Raw genomic sequence first — 26,079 nt, forward strand, 5'->3', positions numbered from 1 at the left:
TTAGCTAACATGCTACTCCTTGCCACTCAATGTCATTGCCAAAGAGACTGGCCTTTACACAATCTCAACGTTCGCTGGATTTATGGTGGAGTTGCTCATTGGTTGTTGGAAATAACATTCATATTTTCCATGACAACATGTGGTGCCTTGGAAATATAATTTATAACAAAGTCAAAAAACAACATTTAGCTGTTAGTTGTATTTTGACATTTTGTGGCTGGAATTGCAGTATGTATTTAGTGTGAGAATTTAGACTTCAGCTAGCAACATTGAACATACTGTTTTAGCCTGGACAAATAAAAAACGGTTGCTATACCAACGTGTTCTGTGGAGTTCCAATATTTGCATAATCATTGTGATTGGAGGATAGCTGTGAGGTTGATCGACTCGGGATCAAATCCTTTGAATCAGGATCAAATCCTCTCATTAATGATAGAAGGTTTGAATTTGAGTTGAGAGAAAGGGTCTTTGTACATGACATGGAGTACAAGGAGTGAATTAGCTAAAGAGACTTGTACCCACAAAATCCATAAAATGTTACATTTTCCACAACAATGTATATGCTGATACATCCATCAATGCATTATAATAAGTACACCCATTTAATTACAGTTTCATCTTAAAAGTACAGAGAACTAGGCTATATCAAGTGCTGTCAACACTTTGCATAAAAAAGTATTGTGATAAATAAATACAAATACTATTTCAACTGGACTTTTATCAGCATTTACAGTTGGGCTGATTTAAAAATAAATGTTTATGTACTGCAAAGTGGATGTAATGACTACACCGTCATGTGAATATTTCAGAAACGTCCCCCACATATTTCATTACATTGGCTAGGTTATTGTTAGATTGCAAACAAACTTGCCGCTGTGAGACGACAGTTTGTCAGTGCTGCAACACAGGCATTTTGAAAAATCCCTTTTGAACCAGCACACCTATATGGTGTGTAATGATTCATATATTATGAGGAAAGACGGGGATCCAGTAGGGTATTTCCAGTTTCCGTTATGTTAGCCTATGATTCACTGTGTTTTCAGACCTCTGTTTTGGTATTGGGGAGTAGCCTTCTGTTCTGAGTTTTGGTATTGGGGGAGTAGCCTTCTGTTCTAAGTTTTGTTGTTCTGTTGTTAAGGAACAGTCAGTGCTGCCGTAGAAACAGAGCTTATTAGACAGAAACTGAAAATCGACTATTTTTTTATAAAAATAATAAGTTGGTTTCCAGGAAACAAAACATACCTGACCTCGTGTAGATAAAATACCAATGTGTGTTAGTAAATATGAACTGTGAGGATTTCTTTGTTCATTTCAATTTAATCAAACACTGGCATTGACCCAAATCAAGCAAGATAAAGTCATATTCGTTGAAGCAAGGTGGACTGGCACTGCTTCTGATGATGAACAGGGAAATGATAAGAAACCTTTTATATTGTCATATCAGTGATGGGCTTGACATTGATGATGAAATGAGGTTAGAAGTTGGGTTATGGGAAGGAGGGACCTCTTTATACAGGCAGAGGCTTTGAGTGGAAGGTTAGGTGTTCACACAACTCTGATCAGAACAGACACACTTTCTGAACTCATTAGAGCTTCTACCTTTGGAAAGGATATGACATTTTGAACAAAGATTGCTTGGATTGTAACAAACCACAAACAAACTGTGGACTAGACCTTTGCAGAATGAGAAACATCATGGACTTGACCTTTGGCTTCTTTTCATGCGAATCCAGCAAGATGACATCTGATCCTGAGATGGCAGTTGAGGAGGGCTACATATCCCCCGCCCACCAGGCCCACCCTCCCTTCCACCCAGTGTTCCATCCACTTGGGAGTCCAGGCAGGGAGAATGAGGAGGGGAGCGACGTCTTCTCGACCAGCAGGGACACGGTGAGCGAGAGGGGCCGTAACCGCAGCTGGCTACTCTCTAGCATCATCACTTTCAACGTCCTGATCCTAGGTATTGCTCTGGTCAGTGGCAGTGTCTTCAACAACGTTAAGATCAACGCCATCAACCTGCAGATCTTCCTCATCGTCCTCATCATCCTCACCACTGCCTGGATGCTGTACTACACCATCTACACATCCAGGGAAGATCATGCCGTGCTCTACAAGGATAGCCATGCCGGGCCTGTGTGGCTCAGGGGTAAGAGAAGACACTTTTCTGATCTTCTGGGTATACAGCTGCTAAATTCCAGAGTTCCCAGTTGTTTGTTTTTATCCCTGGAAATCGGGGAAGTTTGTGGAATTTTGCAGCCTTACCCTGTAGGATTCACTGTCTGGTAATACCACTGGACTGAATGAATAATCTCTCTTTGGATTGGGGAAGAGTTCTATTCTAATAGGATATCATTTACTATACCTAGACAAAGTTTTACATTCACTCATTGTTTTTAATGAGTGTGATTATTTATACTTGGATTTCATTCTGTTTTTTTCTCTAGGTGGACTGGTGCTGTTTGGCTTATGCAGTCTGATTATGGACGTGTTTAAGATTGCTAACTACGTAGGCTACCTGCACTGTGACTCTGCTGTGAAGATAGCGTTCCCTGTCGTACAAGCTGTATTCATACTTGTCCAGGTAAGAACACAAGTTCTGACATCTCAAATGGAGCTTCCATTAGGTGATATGACGGAAACCACTGAGGGATTTGGCTGGTGGGAAAAATGCAAGTATAGGTGATCATTGTATCTTTTTCAGACATACTTCCTCTGGCTCCACGCTAAAGACTGTGTACAGCTACAACGGAACATAACTCGGTGAGTGTAACTAACAGCTACTGTATAACTGAATTGATTTATTTATTGATGTTGTAAATTGATGTTTGATTGATGGTTGGACATTTAAACATTGCCCGTTGACCTTAAACTTTGCTTGGGAAACATGAAGTCTACTCTATTCTATTAAATTCAGTTCTGTTCTCTATTCTATTCTTACAGAATTAAATAGTATTTAAAAAATAGTTAGTATTCTATTCTGTTCTGAACTCTTGTTTCCCTCTTGAAGCTGTGGGCTGATGTTGACTCTGTCTACCAATCTGATGTTGTGGATGGCAGCAGTCACAGAGGAGTCCATACACCAGACTGTTGTTCCACCAGAGGACAACAACAGCACACATTCCTATGACATCAGAGGTAGAGAACATTGTGTTGTATCTTCTCTCTAGAAAATCTAAGTATGTAAACCGAAATTGGAATTCCTTGTTTAAATGAAGGATCAATAAAATAAAATACATTTTCAGTTTACTTTCTGAACTTACTGTGTTGAAATAGAATTGCCGTCGACTATGAAATACAACCAACCGACATAACAAAACATCACCTCAGAGTCAAACAATAAAGCTCATGTTTGATTTTATTTCAGCCCCTGGTGGATCCAGCAGCTGTAATTGCAGCCACTCTGCCTGTGCAGTCTTAGAAAAGGCCTATTACTACCTGTACCCCTTCAACATCGAGTACAGCCTGTTTGCCTCGGCCATGGCCTACGTCATGTGGAAGAACGTGGGCCGCCTGGTAGACGAGCACAACCACCACGCGCTCCATTTCCGCTTGAAGGACGTGCCGGTGGGGCCTGCGGTCGGGCTGGTCATGCTGGTGGCGGGCCTGGGAACCTTTGTCATCTACAAGGTGGATGTGGAGAAGGGGGACCCGGGGAAACGTGACACGGTGCTGATGATACACTACGTGATGAACACGGTGGCTGTGACTCTCATGTCCGCCTCGACCGTGGCTGGTTGCGCCATCTACCGGCTGGACCAGAGGGACCACGTGTCGGGGAAGAACCCCACACGGAGCCTGGATGTAGGCTTGCTGATCGGCGCCTCATTCGGACAGTTCACCATCTGTTATTTCACCATCGTGGCTGTGGTGGCAATGGGGGCCGAGGGCCACCTCAACGCTCTCAACCTGGCTGTCTCCCTGCTCACTGTGATCCAGCTCTGCCTGCAGAACATCTTCATCATCGAGGGCCTGCATCGTGAGCCCTTCCACGAAGACATGCACCGGGCCTCTGTATTCACAAACCCATACGTCCTTCAAGCCCATAGAGACATACACAACCTCCCAGGGACATTCATGGAGACCAAGACGTCCCCGGCCCTCACAGTTCACAGTATGCATGTTGTTCCTTCTGCTCCTTCTAGCTCCCCCCTTCCTCAACGCCATAGGCTGACCTGGAAGAGGAGGGCCCTGAAGGAGATCTGTGCATTTCTGCTGCTCTGCAACATCCTTGTGAGTAGCCTACTGAGTACCCACCCTCTTTTAAAGGGCTTGTTAACCTAGGATGTTGTCCTTTCATCCAAAACCGTTTTTATTAAGTTTGGATGAAACGACCTACCCACAGGGTACTCACTGGTTGAATCAACTTTGTTTCAATGATATTACATTGAACCAACATGGAATAGACGTTGAATTGATGTCTGTGCCCAGTGGGTATGTACAGTAGGTCGAAAATAAATGGAAACTACTGAACCTTCACTTTTTTTCCTGTTTGCCTAACTTGCTCATGAGCCAAAGGACTCCCTAGGATTTGTGCAGTACAATACATCATAGTAGAGTATGATCCTAACTAGTATGTTTAAGTTGAAAGATTGGACTGAACATCTTTACTCTGTTTCCGTTGACAGCTCTGGATCATGCCGGCGTTTGGCGCCCGCCCCCAGTTTGACAACCCGATTGGAGCAGAGTTTTACGAGTTCACCATGTGGGCGGCTGTTGTGAATATCGGACTCCCCTTCGGAATCTTTTACCGTATGCACTCAGTCGCCAGCCTCTTTGAGGTCTTCCTAACCTCATAAGCAGGAAAATGACAGAAACTATTCTGAAAATGTATAAAGATCATTTTTTTTACAATCTATGTTTTATTGTTATTCTTTGTTCTGTCCTGAGCATGCACTGAAACATATAGAAAGGATATACAGATTACAATTATATAATACAATTTCATTTTTAATGAAATGTGTCAATATCAGTGAGCTATTAAACTGTATAAATAGTTTTATATGAATTATAATTGATGACTTTGTAATAAAGTGCACATACATTTATGTAAACATTTTCTGGGATATGAGTCATTCTTCTTTGTGGCACACTGTAATACAACACAGACCAATCACTGGCACTACTTATTTTTACAATAACTGTCTTACCTGTAACACAACATATGGGGCGGCAGGGTAGCCTAGTGGTTAGAGCGTTGGACTAGTAACCGGAAGGTTAACCCACTGTTCCTAGGCAGTCATTGAAAATAAGAATTTGTTCTTTACTGACTTGCCTAGTTAAATAAAGATTAAATTAAATATGTTTTATTACCCCATTGACTACAAACATGGTTAAAAGTATCATTTTAATCTGATGGATGGTACGTTTTTGCATAGACCAGTCTATGGATGCATATTTCTCCACTCCCGTCCCTCAAGTGTTCAGCAAAGCAAGTGGGGAACGACCGCATTGTTCTTGTTTGAATCCCAGGTTGCCCCTTTAATATTACGTACAGTACACCCAAAACAGTACTTAACCAGTGTCTGGCTTCCTCTTTCTGTTCTGTCTACTCCAGATTCCACTGTGTTACATAGCTCAACTAGCCTGGTCCCAGATCTGTTTGGGTTACACAGCTCAACTAGCCTGGTCCCAGGTCTGTTTGGTTACACAGCTCAACTAGCCTGGTCCCAGATCTGTTTGGGTTATACAGCTCAACTAGCCTGGTCCCAGATCGGTTTGGGTTACACAGCTCAACTAGCCTGGTCCCAGATCGGTTTGGGTTATACAGCTCAACTAGCCTGGTCCCAGATCTGTTTGGGTTACACAGCTCAACTAGCCTGGTCCCAGATCTGTTTGGGTTATACAGCTCAACTAGCCTGGTCCCAGATCTGTTTGTGTTATACAGCTCAACTAGCCTGGTCCCAGGTCTGTTTGTGTTATACAGCTCAACTAGCCTGGTCCCAGATCGGTTTGTGTTATACAGCTCAACTAGCCTGGTCCCAGATCGGTTTGTGTTATACAGCTCAACTAGCCTGGTCCCAGATCGGTTTGTGTTATACAGCTCAACTAGCCTGGTCCCAGATCGGTTTGTGTTATACAGCTCAACTAGCCTGGTCCCAGATCGGTTTGTGTTATACAGCTCAACTAGCCTGGTCCCAGATCGGTTTGTGTTATACAGCTCAACTAGCCTGGTCCCAGATCTGTTTGTGTTATACAGCTCAACTAGCCTGGTCCCAGATCTGTTTGGGTTATACAGCTCAACTAGCCTGGTCCCAGATCTGTTTGGGTTATACAGCTCAACTAGCCTGGTCCCAGATCTGTTTGGGTTATACAGCTCAACTAGCCTGGTCCCAGATCTGTTTGGGATATACAGCTCAACTAGCCTGGTCCCAGATCTGTTTGGGTTATACAACTCAACTAGCCTGGTCTCAGGTCTTGTCAAAGTTAGTGGCAAAGCGGCAGATAGACAATTCACACAGCTGTGCCAAGTATCTTCTCAAGATACGCTTCCAACACTCTACTCAGCAAACTGGATGCAGTTTATCACAGTGCCATCCGTTTTGTCACTAAAGCACCTTATACTACCCACCACTGCGACTTCGTCGCCAGACCCACTGGCTCCAGGTCATCTACAAGGCCATGCTAGGTAAAGCTCCGCCTTATCTCAGTTCACTGGTCACGATGGCAACACCCATCCGTAGCACGCGCTCCAGCAGGTGTATCTCACTGATCATCCCTAAAGCCAACACCTCATTCGGCCGCCTTTCGTTCCAGTACTCTGCTGCCTGTGACTGGAACGAATTGCAAAAATCGCTTGCATTAGTTCCTCTTCTCAACTATGCCGGTCAGTTGATTAGGGAATGCCTTACAGGTGTGCTGATTAGTAATCCTGCACAGCTGTGTTGGGTGTTGTCTTCGGCTGGCCTGGTGCTGAAGGTAGTGCAGCCTTCCACAGTGCGGAACTGAGTCCACAGTGCTGCAGCCAGTGTCTCTGTCCATGGTGCTGAAGTGAGTGCACCTGCCTACTATGCTGAGGTGGGTGGCTCTGTCCATGGGGCTGCACTGGGAGTCCTTCAGCCACACCTATGCCCATGTCTCTCACGGTGCCACAGGGCCCTCAAGCATAGTACGGTGTTGTTATTGTCGAAGCGTGAATGAAATGCATTGAGTTTGTCTGGAAGAGAGGCATCATTGGATAGAACATGGCTGGGTCTTTATTTGTCATTTGTAATGGACTGTAGCCCCTGCCAAACACGGTGGGCATCGGAGCCTGTGTAGTATGATTTCACCTCATACCTGTATTTTTATTTTGTTAGTTTAATGACTCTGCGGAGGTCGTAGCGGGACTTCTTGTTCCTGTCCTCAGCTGTAGCCTCAGGGTTGTCTGTGAAAGCCTTGTATGCTGTAGCCTGGTCCTTTAGCTTAGCGCCAACCTCAGAGTTAATACAAGGCTTCTGATGGGGAAGCAGCAAACCTTCACAAGCAGGAGTACGGAGTAATGATCTGATTTGACGAATGGCGGACAAGGAAGGGCCTTGTATGCTTGCTAGCTGGTAGAGTAACAGTGGTCTAGGAGATGTGTTGAAGGAAGTTGGGCATGACTTGTCATAGTGACACTGAATTACATCTCCGGCGACAAGGAAGGCAGCCTCCAGATGTACGTTTTCCTGCTGGTTTATAGCCTAGTACAGTTTGTTAAGTGCCATCTTGTTATATTCCAGGTCCTGAGATGGAATGTTTACAACAGTCATGATAACAGCTGAAAACCCATTCAGGAGTTGGAAGGGTTGGCATTTGACCATCAGGTATTCCAAGACAGGTGAGAAATGAGTCGAGACTACCCCTGCACATGAGTCAGCACATAATTTGTTGTTGATGAAGAGGCAAACTCCTCCCCTCTGGATTTCCCTGACTCTACTGTCTTGCATGGATAATCCATCGAGTTGGATAGCCAAGGCAGGTATCTTGTCCGAAAGCCATGTTTCAGAAAAGCATTGAATATTTCAGTTACGAGAGTCCCGTTGGTAGCAAATCCGCGTTTAGAGGTCATACATCTTATTATCAAGTGACTGTACATTGGGCAATAAAATGGAGGGAAGAGGTGGCGGTTTTACCTTCACCTTGATCTGGTCAGGAATCCCCTCTCCTGCCTCTCTGGTGTCTGTTTTGGGTTGGAATTACAGAAAGAGCCCAGGGCAGATGAGCAGATGAGCCCAGGGCAGTCGAAGTTAAAGTTGAAGCCAGAATTGGGGTAAGTAACTGCAGATCTGATGTTCAGAAGTTCTTGTCAGTTATAACAAATGATAGTGGATACATTTTGTGAATATAAAGTAAGATAAATGCCAAAAGAAACACAAAATAGCAGAGTTGGGTCGGAGTTCGCAAAACAGCAGCAACAGCGCCATCTATATTTCAGAAGCCACCCATAAGGCTATGTGAAGTTGTGAAATATCTATGTGCTATTATTAACAGCAACAATTGAGTTGATTCCCATGATTTTCACCTTTCCAGGCATGTTTCGTCAGTGATTACTTCAAGGAAGGGAGGACTTGCACATCATACTTGCACATCATCATCTGCACATCTATCACTCCAGTGTTCATTTGCTAAATTGTAATTACTTGGCTACTACGTCCTTTTTATTGCCTTACCTCCTCATGCCATTTGCACACACTGTATATAGACTTTCTTTTTTCTACTGTGTTATTGACTGTACGCTTGTTAATTCCATGTGTAACTCTGTGTTGTTGTTTGTGTCGCACTGCTTTGCTTTATCTTGTCCAGGTCGCAGTTGTAAATGAGAACTTGTTCTCAACTGGCCTACCTGGTTAAATAAAGTTGAAATAAGATAACGGAGGATGCACTTTTAAGGAACATGATGGCAGATGGTTCGACAGCACTGCCAGCTACGGTCCAAATGAAGAACAGAAAAAGAAACAACTAAACTCTGGATCAGAATATTCTTCTTATGGTCCTTTACTGGTTCCTTTAAGAAACATGTATAATATAGTATTATACAGCATAATTCAAGAAAGAAATACTACTTTAAACATCAAGCACAGTATTTACAGTTGACAATGCTGATTGCAGAATGACATGCAGACAAATATAACAAAGTATATGTAAGATATAGCCATTGACTTTTACACAGTAACATAAAGTCAATTTGGATATTTGTTTATTTCAGTCTGGAACAGACAATAGTGTCCTTTTCAAGTTCCTGAAGAGATACAATCCCTTGTCACATTGCCACTTTACAAAGAACACAGCAGTAAGGTCTCATTGGAGGAGTGCAATTTCACAACATGACAACGTTCTCACTTTAATGTGTCAATTAAAGACAAATCATGTTAAATAGCAATGCCATCCAATAATATTTTAGGCTACTATCTAAAAGTATAATTTTGATGTCTGTGCAACACGTTATAATAACTTTCATGAATAAGCAACAAGTAAACAATTTATAAGTATGTGTGTGCTTTGGGGACTCTTCTGACGAAGAGGAGTAGTATGAAGGATCGGAGGACCAAAACGCAGCGTGGTAAGTGTTCATGTTTTTTAATGAATAACGAACACTGAACAAAACAATAACGTGAAGTAAATCAAACCGAAACAGTCCCGTGTGGCACAGACACTGACATGGAAAATAAACACCCACAACTCAAAGTGAAACCAGGCTCCCTAAGTATGATTCTCAATCAGGGACAACGATTGACAGCTGCCTCTGATTGAGAACCATACTAGGCCGAACACAGAAACCCAAATTATAGAAAAAAGAACATAAACAACCCACCCAAATCACCCCCTGACCATACTAAAACAAGGACATAATAAAATAACTAAGGTCAGAATGTGACAGAGGGCTGCAGTAGATATCTCAGATAGGGGAGAGTGAGGCCTAAGAGGGTTTTATAAATAAGCATCAACCAGTGGGTCTTCAAATCAAAGTTTATTTGTCACGTGCGCCGAATACAACGGGTGTAGACCTTACAGTGAAATGCTTTCTTACAGGCTCTAAGCAAAAGTGCAAATAAAAAAAACATAAAAACAAAGGTATTAGGTGAACAAGTAAAGAAATAAAAACAACAGTAAAAAAAAAACAGTGAAAACAGTAGTGAAGCTACATACAGTAGCGAGGCTATATACAGTAGCAAGGCTATATACAGTAGTGAGGCTATATACAGTAGTGAGGCTATATACAGTAGTGAGGCTATATACAGTAGCGAGGCTATTAACAGTAGTGAGGCTATATACAGTAGCGAGGCTATTAACAGTAGTGAGGCTATAAACAGTAGCGAGGCTATTAACAGTAGTGAGGCTACATACAGTAGAGAGGCTATATACAGTAGTGAGACTATATACAGTAGTGAGGCTATATACAGTAGTGAGGCTATATACAGTAGTGAGGCTATATACAGTAGTGAGACTATATACAGTAGCGAGGCTATATACAGTAGTGAGGCTATATACAGTAGTGAGGCTATATACAGTAGAGAGGCTATATACAGTAGAGAGGCTATATACAGTAGTGAGGCTATATACAGTAGTGAGGCTATATACAGTAGTGAGACTATATACAGTAAGGCTATATACAGCGAGGCTATATACAGTAGTGAGGCTATATACAGTAGCAAGGCTATATACAGTAGTGAGGCTATATACAGTAGCGAGGCTATATACAGTAGTGATGCTATATACAGTAGTGATGCTATATACAGTAGAGAGGCTATATACAGTAGTGAGGCTATATACAGTAGAGAGGCTATATACAGTAGTGAGGCTATATACAGAAGTGAGGCTATATACAGTAGTGAGGCTATATACAGTAGCGAGGCTATATACAGTAGTGAGGCTATATACAGTAGTGAGCTATATACAGTAGTGAGGCTATATACAGTAGCAAGGATACATACAGTAGTGAGGCTACATACAGTAGTGAGTGAGGCTATATACAGTAGTAGTGAGGCTATATACAGTAGTGAGGCTATATACAGTAGTGAGGCTATATACAGTAGTGAAGCTATATACAGTAGTGAGGCTATATACAGTAGCAAGGCTATATACAGTGAGGCTATACACAGTAGTGAAGCTATATACAGTAGCGAGGCTATATACAGTAGTGAGGCTATATACAGTAGTGAGGCTATATACAGTAGCAAGGCTACATACAGTAGTGAGGCTATATACAGTAGTGAGGCTATATACAGTAGTGAGGCTATATACAGTAGTGAGGCTATATACAGTAGCAAGGCTATATACAGTAGTGAGGCGAAGCGAGGCTATATACAGTAGCTACATACAGAGTGAGGCTATATACAGTAGCAAGGCTATATACAGTAGCTATATACAGTAGCAAGGCTATATACAGTAGTGAGGCTATATACAGTAGCAAGGCTATATACAGTAGTGAGGCTATATACAGTAGCAAGGCTATATACAGTAGTGAGGCTATATACAGTAGCAAGGCTATATACAGTAGTGAGGCTATATACAGTAGCAAGGCTATATACAGTAGTGAGGCTATATACAGTAGCGAGGCTATATACAGTAGTGAGGCTATATACAGTAGCGAGGCTATATACAGTAGCGTGGCTATATACAGTAGCGAAGCTATATACAGTAGTGAGGCTATATACAGTAGCAAGGCTATATACAGTAGTGAGGCTATATACAGTAACAAGGCTATATACAGTTGTGAGGCTATATACAGTAGCAAGGCTATATACAGTAGTGAGGCTATATACAGTAGCAAGGCTATATACAGTAGCGAGGCTATATACAGTAGCGAGGCTATATACAGTAGTGAGGCTATATACAGTAGTGAGGCTATATACAGTAGCGAGGCTATATACAGTAGTGAGGCTATATACAGTAGTGAGGCTATATACAGTAGCGAGGCTATATACAGTAGCGAGGCTATATACAGTAGTGAGGTAGTGAGGCTGAGACTATAACAGTAGTGAGGCTATATACAGTAGCGAGGCTATATACAGTAGCGAGGCTATATACAGTAGTGAGGCTATATACAGTAGTGAGGCTATATACAGTAGCAGGCTATATACAGTAGCGAGGCTATATACAGTAGCGAGGCTATAACAGTAGCAAGGCTATAAGAGTAGCAAGGCTATATACAGGCACCGGTTAGTCAGGCTGATTGAGGTAGTATGTACATGTAGGTGTGGTTAAAGTGACTATGCATCCAGTGACTTGCGAAAGTATTCGGCCCCCTTGAACTTTGCGACCTTTTGCCACATTTCAGGCTTCAAACATAAAGATATAAAACTGTATTTTTTTGTGAAGAATCAACAACAAGTGGGACACAATCATGAAGTGGAACAACATTTATTGGATATTTCAAACTTTTTTAACAAATCAAAAACTGAAAAATTGGGCGGGCAAAATTACAGCTGTAAGTCGCTTGGGGTATCAGTTTAGCACATCGAGAGACTGAACATTTTTCCCATTCCTCCTTGCAAAACAGCTCAAGCTCAGTGAGGTTGGATGGAGAGCATTTGTGAACAGCAGTTTTCAGTTCTTTCCACAGATTCTCAATTGGATTCAGGCCTGGACTTTGACTTGGCCATTCTAACACCTGGATATGTTTATTTTTGAACGATTCCATTGTAGATTTTGCTTTATGTTTTGGATCATTGTCTTGTTGGAAGACAAATCTCCGTCCCGGTCTCAGGTCTTTTGCAGACTCCATCAGGTTTTCTTCCAGAATGGTCCTGTATTTGGATCCATCCATCTTCCCATCAATTTTAACCATCTTCCCTGTCCCTGCTGAAGAAAAGCAGACCCACACCATGATGCTGCCACCACCATGTTTGACAGTGGGGATGATGTGTTCAGGGTGATGAGCTGTGTTGCTTTTACGCCAAACATAATGTTTTGCATTGTTGCCAAAAAGTTCAATTTTGGTTTCTTCTGACCAGAGCACCTTCTTCCACATGTTTGGTGTGTCTCCCAGGTGGCTTGTGGCAAACTTTAAACAACACTTTTATGGATATCTTTAAGAAATGGCTTTCTTCTTGCCACTCTCCCATAAAGGCCAGATTTGTGCAATATACGACTGATTGTTGTCCTATGGACAGAGTCTCCCACCTCAGCTGTAGATCTCTGCAGTTCATCCAGAGTGATCATGGGCCTCTTGGCTGCATCTCTGATCAGTCTTCTCCTTGTATGAGCTGAAAGTTTAGAGGGACGGCCAGGTCTTGGTAGATTTGCAGTGGTCTGATACTCCTTCCATTTCAATATTATCGCTTGCACAGTGCTGGTTGGTTGGTCGACCCAATTGACGTAGTATGTACATGAATTTATAGTTAAAGTAACTATGCATATATGATAAACAGAGAGTAGCAGCAGCGTAAAAGAGGGGTTCGGGCCTTCCTCTGACACCGACTGGTGTAGAGGTCTGGAAGGCAGGAAGCTTAGCCCCAGTAATGTACTGGGCCGTACGCACTACCCTCTGTTGTGCCATGCGGTCGGAGGCCGAGCAGTTGCCATACCAGGCAGTGATGCAACCAGTCAGGATGCACTCGATGTTGAAGCTGTAGAACCTTTTGAGGATCTGAGGACCCATGCCAAATCTTTTTAGTGCAACAGGTATACAGAGATGACCAGTTTACAGAGGAGTTTAGAGTGCAATGATGTGTCCCTTAATGTTGATGATGTGGTTGTTACTGACAAGGAGCACATGTCCCATAATGTTGATGATGTGGTTGTTACTGACAAGGAGCACATGTCCCATAATGTTGATGATGTGGTTGTTACTGACAAGGAGCACATGTCCCTTAATGTTGATGATGTGGTTGTTACTGACAAGGAGCACATGTCCCTTAATGTTGATGATGTGGTTGTTACTGACAAGGAGCACATGATGTTGATGATGTGGTTGTTCTGACAAGGAGCACATGTCCCTTAATGTTGAATGTTTGCACATGATGTTGATGATGTGGTTGTTACTGACAAGGAGCACATGTCCCTTAATGTTGATGATGTGGTTGTTACTGACAAGGAGCACATGTCCCTTAATGTTGATGATGTGGTTGTTACTGACAAGGAGCACATGTCCCTTAATGTTGATGATGTGGTTGTTACTGACAAGGAGCACATGTCCCAAAATGTTGATGATGTGGTTGTTACTGACAAGGAGCACATGTCCCAAAATGTTGATGATGTGGTTGTTACTCACATGTCCCTTAATGTTGATGATGTGGTTGTTACTGACAAGGAGCACATGTCCCTTAATGTTGATGATGTGGTTGTTACTGACAAGGAGCACATGTCCCTTAATGTTGATGATGTGGTTGTTATTGACAAGGAGCACATGTCCCTTAATGTTGATGATGTGGTTGTTACTGACAAGGAGCACATGTCCCATAATGTTGATGATGTGGTTGTTACTGACAAGGAGCACATGTCCCTTAATGTTGATGATGTGGTTGTTTAATGTTGATGATGTGGTTGTTACTGACAAGGAGCACATGTCCCTGACAAGGAGCACATGTCCTTAATGTTGATGATGTGGTTGTTACTGACAAGGAGCACATGCCCCTTAATGTTGATGATGTGGTTGTTACTGACAAGGAGCACATGTCCCATAATGTTGATGATGTGGTTGTTACTGCACATGTCCCTTAATGTTGATGATGTGGTTGTTACTGACAAGGAGCACATGTCCCTTAATGTTGATGATGTGGTTGTTACTGACAAGGAGCACATGTCCCTTAATGTTGATGATGTGGTTGTTACTGACAAGGAGCACATGTCCCTTAATGTTGATGATGTGGTTGTTACTGACAAGGAGCACATGTCCCTTAATGTTGATGATGTGGTTGTTACTGACAAGGAGCACATGTCCCTTAATGTTGATGATGTGGTTGTTACTGACAAGGAGCACATGTCCCTTAATGTTGATGATGTGGTTGTTACTGACAAGGAGCACATGTCCCTTAATGTTGATGATGTGGTTGTTACTGACAAGGAGCACATGTCCCTTAATGTTGATGATGTTGTTACTGACAAGGAGCACATGTTATAATGTTGATGATGTGGTTGTTGCACATGTCCCTTAATGTTGATGATGTGGTTGTTACTGACAAGGAGCACATGTCCTTAATGTTGAATGTTGATGATGATGTGGTTGTTACCACATGTAATGTTGATGATGTGGTTGTTACTGACAAGGAGCACATGTCCCTTAATGTTGATGATGTGGTTGTTACTGACAAGGAGCACATGTCCCTTAATGTTGATGATGTGGTTGTTACTGACAAGGAGCACATGTCCCTTAATGTTGATGATGTGGTTGTTACTGACAAGGAGCACATGTCCCTTAATGTTGATGATGTGGTTGTTATGTCCCTTAATGTTGATGATGTGGTTGTTGACAAGGAGCACATGTCCCTTAATGTTGATGATGTGGTTGTTACTGACAAGGAGCACATGTCCCTTAATGTTGATGATGTCCCATGCCCCTTAATGTTGATGATGTGGTTGTTACTGACAAGGAGCACATGTCCCTTAATGTTGATGATGTGGTTGTTACTGTTACTGATGTTGATGAAGGTTACTGACAGCACATGTCCCTTAATGTTGATGATGTGGTTGTTACTGCACATGTCCCTTAATGTTGATGATGTGGGAGCACATGTCCCTTAATGTTGATGATGTTTGATGTCCCTTAATGTTGATGATGTGGTTGTTACTGACAAGGAGCACATGTCCCTTAATGTTGATGATGTGGTTGTTACTGACAAGGAGCACATGTCCCTTAATGTTGATGATGTGGTTGTTACTGACAAGGATCACATGTCCCTTAATGTTGATGATGGTTGTTACTGACTGTCCCTTAATGTTGATGATGTTGTTGTTACTGACAAGGAGCACATGTCCCTTAATGTTGATGATGTTGTTGTTACTGACAAGGAGCACATGTCCCTTAATGTTGATGATGTGGTTGTTACTGACAAGGAGCACATGTCCCTTAATGTTGATGATGTGGTTGTTACTGACATGTCCCTTAATGTTGATGATGTGGTTGTTACTGACAAGGAGCACATGTCCCTTAATGTTGATGATGTGGTTGTTACTGACAAGGAGCACATGGCTGAGCTCTTTATTCACCACTTCATTCCTTTTAAGATGACACCATCTATCTTTTCATATGTGTGCAAATCTTTCTAAAACAGAAAATGGACACAATTCAATGGATATCAATCAACAAGGAGGTAAGAATATAGGCTGTAAGAACATGTTGAAGGCTGGATGTATTGGCTGAAGATGACTGAACTGCTCCCGTTTTATTTGTTTGTTTTATTTAACGAAGCATGTCAGTTAAGAACCAATTCTTATTTACGACGACGGCCTACCCCAGCCAAACCTGGACGACACTGGGCCAATTGTGCGCCACCCTATGGGACTCCCAATCACAGACGGATGTGACAGCCTGGATTGAAACCAGGGACTGTAGTTACACCTCTTGCACTGAGATGCAGTGCCTTAGACCACTGCCGCCATTCAGGATAATTCATTTAACAGGTGTGGCCGTGCCTCTTAAAAACTTGATCTGACGTCTCTAAACAAGTTATGTAATTTATAGGGATAATCAAGGTGGTCAGCTGATTTGCCTAAAGTGTCTGTCTTCGATTTCCTGTCAACCTCAGGGCCATTCAGTGTCATAAAGAAAGGGGTGAACAGATGAGCTATTGTCCCTAGTGGCCTTTATGGCCCCATCATATAATGAAGCCAACATTCCAGCTCTGTTAAACCACTTCAGGACATGAAGGGTGATGCTGGTTCCTGTGTTAATGTGTAATTGTAAATTACCCCCATTGTGGTCTATGGTTCGTATCCCTCATGGTCTATCGTTACAGCAGGAGCATGATGGGCTGGGCACTGCTTCTGATGATAAACAATGTCTGATGGGCTTGGCATTGATGATGAAATGAGGTTAGAAGTTGGGTTATGGGAAGGAGGGACCTCCTTATACAGGCAGAGCCTTTGAGTGGATGGTTAGGTGTTCACACAACTCTGATCAGAACAGACACACTTTCTGAACTCATTAGAGCTTCTACCTTTGGAAAGGATATGACATTTTGAACAAAGATTGCTTGGATTGTAACAAATCACAAACAAACTGTGGACTAGACCTTTGCAGAATGAGAAACATCATGGACTTGACCTTTGGCTTCTTTTCACGCGAACCCAGCAAGATGACATCTGAAGCTGAGATGGCGGTTGAGGAGGGCCACATATCCCCCCCGCCCACCCTCCCTTCCATCCGGTGTTCCATCCACTTGGGAGTCCAGGCGGGGAGTATGATGAGGGGGAGCGACGTCTTCTCGACCAGCAGGGGCACGGTGAGGGAGAGGGGCCGTAACCGCAGCTGGCTACTCTCTAGCATCATCACGGTCAACGTCCTGATCCTAGGTATTGCTCTGGTCAGTGGCAGTGTCTTCAACAACGTTAAGATCAACACCATCAACCTGCAGATCTTCCTCATCGTCCTCGTCATCCTCACCACTGCCTGGATGCTGTACTACACCATCTACACATCCAGGGAAGATCATGCAGTGCTCTACAAGGATAGCTATGCCGGGCCTGTGTGGCTCAGGGGTAAGAGAAGACACTTTTCTGATCTTCTGGGTCTACAGCTGCTAAATTCCAGAAACTTTTCCAGAGTTCACAGTTTTTGTTTTTCCCCTGAAAATCACTGGAAATGAATCATCTCTCTCTCTGTTATAATCACTGGAAATGAATAATCTCTCTCTCTCTGTTAAAATCACTGGAAATTAATAATCTCTCTCTCTCTGTTAAAATCACTGGAAATTAATCATCTCTCTCTCTGTTAAAATCACTGGAAATGAATAATCTCTCTCTGTTAAAATCACTGGAAATGAATAATCTCTCTCTCTGTTAAAATCACTGGAAATTAATAATCTCTCTCTCTGTTAAAATCACTGGAAATGAATAATCTCTCTCTCTGTTAAAATCACTGGAAATGAATAATCTCTCTCTCTGTTAAAATCACTGGAAATTAATAATCTCTCTCTCTGTTAAAATCACTGGAAATTAATAATCTCTCTCTCTGTTATAGATAGGCAGGACAGGATGGATATAGGTCTGTAACAGTTTGGGTCCAGGGTGTCTCCCCCTTTGAAGAGGGGGATGACTGCGGCAGCTTTCCAGTCCTTGGGGATCTCAGACGATATGAAAGAGAGGTTGAACAGGCTGGGAATAGGGGTTGCGACAATGGCAGCGGATAGTTTCAGAAATAGAGGGTCCAGATTGTCAAGCCCAGCTGATTTGTACGGGTCCAGGTTTTGCAGCTCTTTCAGAACATCTGCTATCTGGATTTGGGTAAAGGAGAACCTGGAGAGGCTTGGGCGAGTAGCTGCGGGGGGGGGCGGAGCTGTTGGCCGAGGTTGGAGTAGCCAGGCGGAAGGCATGGCCAGCCATTGAGAAATGCTTGTTGAAGTTTTCGATAATCATGGATTTATCGGTGGTGACCGTGTTACCTAGCCTCAGTGCAGTGGGCAGCTGGGAGGAGGTGCTCTTGTTCTCCATGGCCTTCACAGTGTCCCAGAACTTTTTGGAGTTGGAGCTACAGGATGCAAACTTCTGCCTGAAGAAGCTGGCCTTAGCTTTCCTGACTGACTGCGTGTATTGGTTCCTGACTTCCCTGAACAGTTGCATATCGCGGGGACTGTTCGATGCTATTGCAGTCCGCCACAAGATGTTTTTGTGCTGGTCGAGGGCAGTCAGGTCTGGAGTTAACCAAGGGCTATATCTGTTCTTAGTTCTGCATTTTTTTAACGGAGCATGTTTATCTAAAATGGTCAGGAAGTTACTTTTAAAGAATGACCAGGCATCCTCAACTGACGGGATGGGGTCAATGTTCTTCCAGGATACCCGGGCCAGGTCGATTAGAAAGGCCTGCTCAGAGAAGTGTTTTAGGGAGCGTTTGACAGTGATGAGGGGTGGTCGTTTGACTGCGGCTCCGTAGCGGATACAGGCAATGAGGCAGTGATCGCTGAGATCCTGGTTGAAGACAGCGGAGGTGTATTTGGAGGGCCAGTTGGTCAGGATGACGTCTATGAGGGTGCCCTTGTTTACAGATTTAGGGTTGTACCTGGTGGGTTCCTTGATGATTTGTGTGACATTGAGGGCATCTATCTTAGATTGTAGGACTGCCGGGGTGTTAAGCATATCCCAGTTTAGGTCACCTAACAGAACAAACTCTGAAGCTAGATGGGGGGCAATCACTTCACAAATGGTGTCCAGGGCACAGCTGGGTGCTGAGGGGGGTCGGTAGCAGGCGGCAACAGTGAGAGACTTATTTCTGGAGAGAGTAATTTTCAAGATTAGTAGTTCGAACTGTTGGGGTATGGACCTGGAAAGTATGACATTACTTTGCAGGCTATCTCCTCCCCCTTTGGCAGTTCTATCTTGACGGAAGATGTTATAGTTGGGTATGGAAATCTCAGAATTTTTGGTGGCCGTCCTGAGCCAGGATTCCGACACTGGACATTAATCATCTCTCTCTGTTAAAATCAAAATTGATAATCTCTTTCTGTTAAAAAAATCTCTCTGTTAAAATCTGTTAAAATCAAAATTGATAATCTCTCTTTCTGTTAAAATCACTGGAAATTAATAATATATCTCTCTCTGTTAAAATCACTGGAAATTAATAATCTCTCTCTTTTAAAATCACTGGAAATTAATAATCTCTCTCTCTGTTAAAATCACTGGAAATTAATAATCTCTCTCGCTGTTAAAATCACTGGAAATTAATAATCTCTCTCTCTGTTAAAATCACTGGAAATTAATAATCTCTCTCTCTGTTAAAATCACTGGAAATGAATAATCTCTCTGTTAAAAATCACTGGACATTAATAATCTCTCTCTCTGTTAAAATCACTGGAAATTAATAATCTCTCTTTCTGTTAAAATCACTGGACATGGTATCCAAGAGTACATCTGACTCTGGGGAAGTAGTTGGCCCTGGCCTGCTGCTGTTTTTCCTAGCCACGATTGATTGATTGAAGTAGATTAAGGGCCTCATTGCCAAAATGCCAGAGCATCCATTTAATAATATTTATTTCTGTTAAAATCACTGGACATGAATAATCTCTCTTTGGATTGGGGGAGAGTTCTATTCTAATAGGATATCATTTACTATACCTAGACAAAGTTTTACATTCACTCATTGTTTTTAATGAGTGTGATTATTTCTACTTGGATTTCATTCTATTTTTTTCTCTAGGTGGACTGGTGCTGTTTGGCTTATGCAGTCTGATTATGGACGTGTTTAAGATTGCTAACTACGTTGGCTACCTGCACTGTGACTCTGCTGTGAAGATAGCGTTCCCTGTCGTACAAGCTGTATTCATACTTGTCCAGGTAAGAACACAAGTTCTGACATCTCAAATGGAGCTTCCATTAGGTGATATGACGGAAACCACTGAGGGATTTGGCTGGTGGGAAAAATGCAAGTATAGGTGATCATTGTATCTTTTTCAGACATACTTCCTCTGGCTCCACGCTAAAGACTGTGTACAGCTACAACGGAACATAACTCGGTGAGGGCAACTAACTGCTACTGTATAACTTAATTTATTGATGGTTGGACATTTAACATTCCCCTTGGGAAGCATAAAGTCTTATCTATTATATTATGTTATATTATATTCTTACAGAATTAAATAGGATATAAAAATAGTTAGTATTCTATTCTATTCGACTCCTGTGTTTCCCTCTTGAAGCTGTGGGCTGATGTTGACTCTGTCTACCAATCTGATGTTGTGGATGGCAGCAGTCACAGAGGAGTCCATACACCAGACTGTTGTTCTACCAGAGGACGGCAACAGCACACATTCCTATGACATCAGAGGTAGAGAACATTGTGCTGTTGAATCTTCTCTAGAAAATCTAAGTGAAATACTACAGGGTTGGGTTCAATTCCATTTCAATTCAGTATGTAAACTGAAATGGGAATTCCCTGTTTAAGGGTTCAATTCCATTTCAATTCAGTATGTAAACTGAAATGGGAATTCCTTGTTTAAGGGTTTGTCGCGATACGAAACCTTCAGCCCCGCCCCTTGGCCGGCAGCGGGGTTGCTAGAGGTGGTTAGCGTCCCGTTCCCTGGATTGGACAGGGCACTATAGGTACTTCAGGTTATCTCGGTATAACCAGGACCGCTCGCGTCTGCCTCTCTTTCTATATCGAAACGTTGTCCGCGCAGAGAGGTCTTTTGCCTTGTCACTCTCAACGGTCTAGCTCTAGCTGGGATGTGTGAACCCCACCTTTATCCTCTAGACTCTTTGTTTCACCACTAATTGGTCCTTGAGTTATTATTAAGCACTAGTCCTACCAGTCTCTATATGATTTCCCTGTGGTTGAGTGTTTCCCCTCTGTGATGTATCTAGTTTAAAGTGTGAAGACCTTTAGTCAACTTAGTCTCACTACTCTGCCCGTCGGCTATGTATCGCTTGGAAAATAAAACTTAGATAGATCGATAAGACAATTAAATGAATCACTACTGGACACACCTTCCTCTTTGTCTTTTAATAGTAACTCATTCTGTCATAGAGTACTGATCTCCGTTTCCAGTGTCCCGGTAGCGGGGAGTGTCAGAGTTGTTATCTCCCGTGCCGTTAACTGTCTTTGAGAGAACCGTTTACTCGAGACAAAATAAGACTACCGTTTATTTTTGAAAACACTCTGTTTTTTTGTCTTTTACAATCAAACACACTTCAAAATACACAATTGTTACTCGGTCACACACAGCGTTAATCAAAAACATGCAAATGCCTTAATGCTCTATAAAATGCCTGGTACAATGATAACACTTATCTCTATATTAAATACTTGTAATAGTTATTTAATTACCTTTGAGAGATGACGAGGAGACCCACGAGATCAGGAGCAGAGTTTCAATCGGTTCTTTTTGAATTTAGTTGGTAGCGACTCCCCTCTACTGGCTGAGAGGTTGACTTGAAGTCGGTGGTTTACTAAATTTAGAGATTCAAGTTAGACTGGAGAGATCAGAGGTTCTCCGCTGAGCTACCGCAGTGTCTGTGGCGAGAAATACCTAGCCGGGATGAGGAGCTCAATCAATTAAGATATTTTGCATCCTGATTCTGCCAGGCCAAAGGCACTCTGACGACAAAACTACTGTCCAATAGCTAAATGGCAAGAGCCCAAGTTCCAGCAAATTAGAATCTATGGATAATTTTAGTAGTTTAACTAAATTTACAGATTCAAGTTAGACTGGAGAGATCAGAGGTTCTCCGCTGAGCTACCGCAGTGTCTGTGGCGAGAAATACCTAGCCGGGATGAGGAGCTCAATCAATTAAGATATTTTGCATCCTGATTCTGCCAGGCGAAAGGCACTCTGACGACAAAACTACTGTCCAATAGCTAAACGGCAAGAGCCCAAGATCCAGCAAATTAGAATCTACAAGTGATTTGAGTCAGGTGGCAAATTACCCGAAGTCAAATGGTTGTCTAAATGAATTCAGAATTCAAGAAGTCAGCGCCAAAGCAATGGCAAATGTCTCTTTATATACCTTGTGATTCTCTGCACCCGATCTGCTGCTCCTCCCATTCCCTCAGAGCAGAGAGGGTGATGACACATCTTACAACAGGAAATACTTTTCTTACAGTGCATATATGGGCCTCTGTTTATGACAGAGCCTATTACTCTAGCAACAATGAGGAAACACTTTTCTTACAGTGCACATATAGGCCTCTGTTTATGACAGAGCCTATTACTCTAGCAACAATGAGTCTAACAGTTTCTCCCATTCCTCGGAGCAGTCGCTGAGGGGTGGAGTGGGAGTTTCTTGGTACTGTGAGGTTGAGTTAGTTTGTGAGCTGGTGGCAGATTCAGGTGATTGTGTCCAGTCAGTTAGTTCAGATGTTTCTGGAGGCTCAAGGACGGGTGGGGATATCGGGGGAAAAGGGACACAGGGGAGATCCCTTTGGCGTTCCACCACACCATCTCCAGGATCTTTACTGTCTCCCTGTCTTTTCCTATCCTCCTCCTCTGTTCTATCCCAAGGGTGAGTCTGACTCCCTAACAGTGCTATGCCCAACACTAAACCGCTACTATTCAGAGTCGCTCCCCAGGTTGCTGTATTCTTTTTGTTCCCTCTGATCGTGTCCACCCCAAACCTTATCCTTAAAAATTTTCCATCCTGATGCCTGGCTCTACCCATTATTCTTCCTATAACAAATAGCTCGGCACAACTCCCATCCATGGGCCATGGTTCAACTGGGTCCTCTTCATACCATTCTAACCTATTTTTCACACAAGCTTTAAAGCATAAGCAGAGTTTGCAAAGTGGAAACATTTTATCTCTAACCGGTGGCCCTCCCGACTGCCACTGCCAGGTGTACCTTCCCGGGTCCACTTTCTACAGCTGGAGCATTTTTTCCCGGACTCAGTTGATCCGCGTCTCCAACCTGTTGAGTAGGTCTCATAAGCCATTCCATGCAATTCAACAGTGCCAGTTCTCTTATCCCAGTCTACTTCTTGTCCCTTGTAAACCATTGTTAAATTAAACTATTCTGGCTCTTCTACATGTCCCCATTTGTCTCCCTTGTTTACTATGGGTTTTAGTTTTGGCCACTTATTTCTTAGGGCTAGACACATCATACATACACTGTCTAACAGCCGTCCTCTTAACATTAATCTCCCGCTGAGTACCCCTTCAGTACTTCTATCACATGAGCCACATGTTTTAAGAGCGGCAGGGTGAGGAATTATTAGTACTGGTGCTATCCACCCTACAGGATAATTCCTAGTGTCTGGGAACTCTGGCATACCCTCACTTTCTAATTCTTGCCATCTGGTCATTACTCTGTGCCCTATTGGCCTATTGTCTTCTGCTTCTTCTTCCCACTCTCCATCCCAGGACTGGGTGTCTTCAATGGGGCCCTGGAGAAAGAAAGGTTATTCTCCTATTGTCTACCTTGCCCCTTCCTAGTCCTCTTTTTGTCCCTGCGACTTTGAGGCCCATCGTTCCCTTTGGGGTTATTCTGGGTCAGAGTTCATACAGCTCTTTCTGCGGCCACTGTCAAGTCGGCCAGTCTATGTCCTAAGACTGCGAGGTTCTCCCTATATCTGAGCTCTAGCTCTGTGTCGGGGACATTCCTTACAGGCCCTTTTTGCTGGGGTCTGGGGGCCACTGAGGTAATACAAGTGTGCCCGTAGGGAAGTCTATGACTCCCTGGCTCCCTAAGCCTGAACCCATTTTGCCTCCTAAGGCCTCTTTGAGTTCCTCTTCTGTGCTTCCTACTGAAGTCAGCCAGAGTTTCACTTTCCCCTGTCTCAGTACACCCAATCACTTTGGACATTGGCTCTCTCCGAGCCTTTCTAATGGCTATTTTATCGTCTGCGCTAGGGAACCAGTGGTCCTTTACGGCCACATAATTGTTTAGGTTCCACTGATCACAGCTGAGTCTTCCCCATTTTGGGGGGAAGATTTGGCAACTCAGTAGTGATCTAGCACTCCCGTACATGAACCAAGGGCTATGTTTTAGCATGGTGAGGTCTTCCTGAGACCAATGGGCTTCCAGGTCCTTGACTACCAGAGCCTCGTCCCACTGCCCGGTCAGCGTACCATTTCCTATGTCCCCAGCCACCCTCCGGTGGTTAAGGGTCAAGGTTCGGTATCCCGGCTTTCTCCATGCCTTTCTGGGCCATGATTCGCTTTTCCAGAGATTCAGGTTGGGTCCGTTGGGACTCAACTTCCTGATCCATCTGTCCCCCTCCTCTGTTACTGGCCCTGTCGCTCCCCACGAAGTCACTGGGCCCGAATAAGTACCAATGGGGTCATGGCTACGCCTAATGCGGTATGCTACACGCCCTTGGTAACAATGAGCACATATGAAGGTGGTTCCGCCTAACACTACCCCGTTGGTAGAGTCTATCCCTAGTGGCAATGGTTCCAATAGGCCACAACCCCCACAATTTGTATATGCCTTAAGGGGATCTAAATGTCTTGCCCACATGTCTATGAACCATATTCTACTCTCCTCTACCTCTATTAATACCCCTGCTTCCCCTACTGGTTCTGTCACTGGGGGGCACTATTACTTTAGCCATCCTTACCCCGTCCCATGGCTTGACGTGTTCCTCCTGGTCCTGCTGGGAGTGGGGGAACGAATATGGGTAAACACAATCCCCAAACTACTTTCAAAATGTTTGTGGGCCACCCCATTTCTTCTCCACAACTTAGGATCAATAGGACAGTTACCCAGAGGACCAGTGGGACGGCCTTTAAGGCTGTGTTCCGCTGATCTTTTGGTTTTAGTTTTCTCATTAATTTGACTATTTGGACACATAGCATGCCAACTAGGCCTGCTTCAATGATCCGCGCCACATAGTGTATTCCAATTATGGTAGCACACATAGGTTCCATTTTACCGTCTGTTCCGTTCTTCTCTATTGCACCTATTTTACTTACTACAGTCATAGCTGCAGCTAAGGCTTCTAAACACAGACAGACCAAATAACATTTTGCTAATATTGTGTACATTCTCTGGATTAGTATTATCGGTACAACGGACAGCATTATTTTTTGTCCCATTGTTACCCCTTGTTTATCAATGGCCACTAATGAATTGATAAATAGAGCAACCCAAGTTACTAAGCCATTATTATGCCTATTTTCCCATGCTATTTTCCCAAAAACTACGAGAACTAATATTTGACAACAGATGTTTTCCCATACCTGGTCAGTGAAGGGACTGTATGCCTCAGTCAAGTTGTCATGATCAATTTCGTTGGAAGTCATGGTAGAGGATATCTTCTAAGTTTCGCGGCCTGAAATTAGTCTGGTTGTTTATTTAAGTTGTGTTGAGAGCAGGATGATTCTTTATCTCTGATCAGGAAGGTGTTGTGACCCGAGTTGTTCAGGGTTCACTTATGTAGTCACTTTTTGCCCCTTAAACTTGGGTCACATCCGTTCCTCTCGGGGTCATGAGCAGTACATCCTGTTCAACAGGAACTGCTGGTCCCTGTCTTCTAGGAGGATGCACTCTCTCATATACCAAGCTCCAGATGATCAGTCCTTTTAACAACCATC

General features: G+C 43.2%; 2 protein-coding genes across 2 annotated transcripts in view; both read left to right on the forward strand.

Moving 5' to 3' along the window:
* Positions 1-5,052, forward strand: part of LOC118379226 (proton channel OTOP2) — a 33,868-nt gene extending 28,816 nt beyond the window's left edge. Inside the window, exons 3-8 of the mRNA XM_052503077.1 lie at positions 1,734-2,146; positions 2,445-2,581; positions 2,702-2,760; positions 3,008-3,135; positions 3,365-4,230; positions 4,626-5,052. Coding sequence (XP_052359037.1) covers positions 1,734-2,146; positions 2,445-2,581; positions 2,702-2,760; positions 3,008-3,135; positions 3,365-4,230; positions 4,626-4,796 — 1,774 coding nt within the window. The 3' untranslated portion in view covers positions 4,797-5,052. The remainder of the gene's footprint in view (positions 1-1,733; positions 2,147-2,444; positions 2,582-2,701; positions 2,761-3,007; positions 3,136-3,364; positions 4,231-4,625) is intronic.
* A 12,089-nt stretch (positions 5,053-17,141) lies between these two features.
* Positions 17,142-20,875, forward strand: LOC127919485 (proton channel OTOP2-like; the record flags this gene model as incomplete). The annotated part of the gene is made up of 4 exons (XM_052503084.1): positions 17,142-17,598; positions 20,249-20,385; positions 20,506-20,564; positions 20,748-20,875. Coding segments are annotated over exons 1-4 (781 nt in total), but the record flags the coding sequence as incomplete, so codon positions are not given.
* Between the last annotated feature and the right edge of the window lie 5,204 nt (positions 20,876-26,079).

This window comes from Oncorhynchus keta, unplaced genomic scaffold (genome assembly GCF_023373465.1).
Source record: "Oncorhynchus keta strain PuntledgeMale-10-30-2019 unplaced genomic scaffold, Oket_V2 Un_contig_16781_pilon_pilon, whole genome shotgun sequence".
Classification (NCBI taxonomy): domain Eukaryota; kingdom Metazoa; phylum Chordata; class Actinopteri; order Salmoniformes; family Salmonidae; genus Oncorhynchus; species Oncorhynchus keta.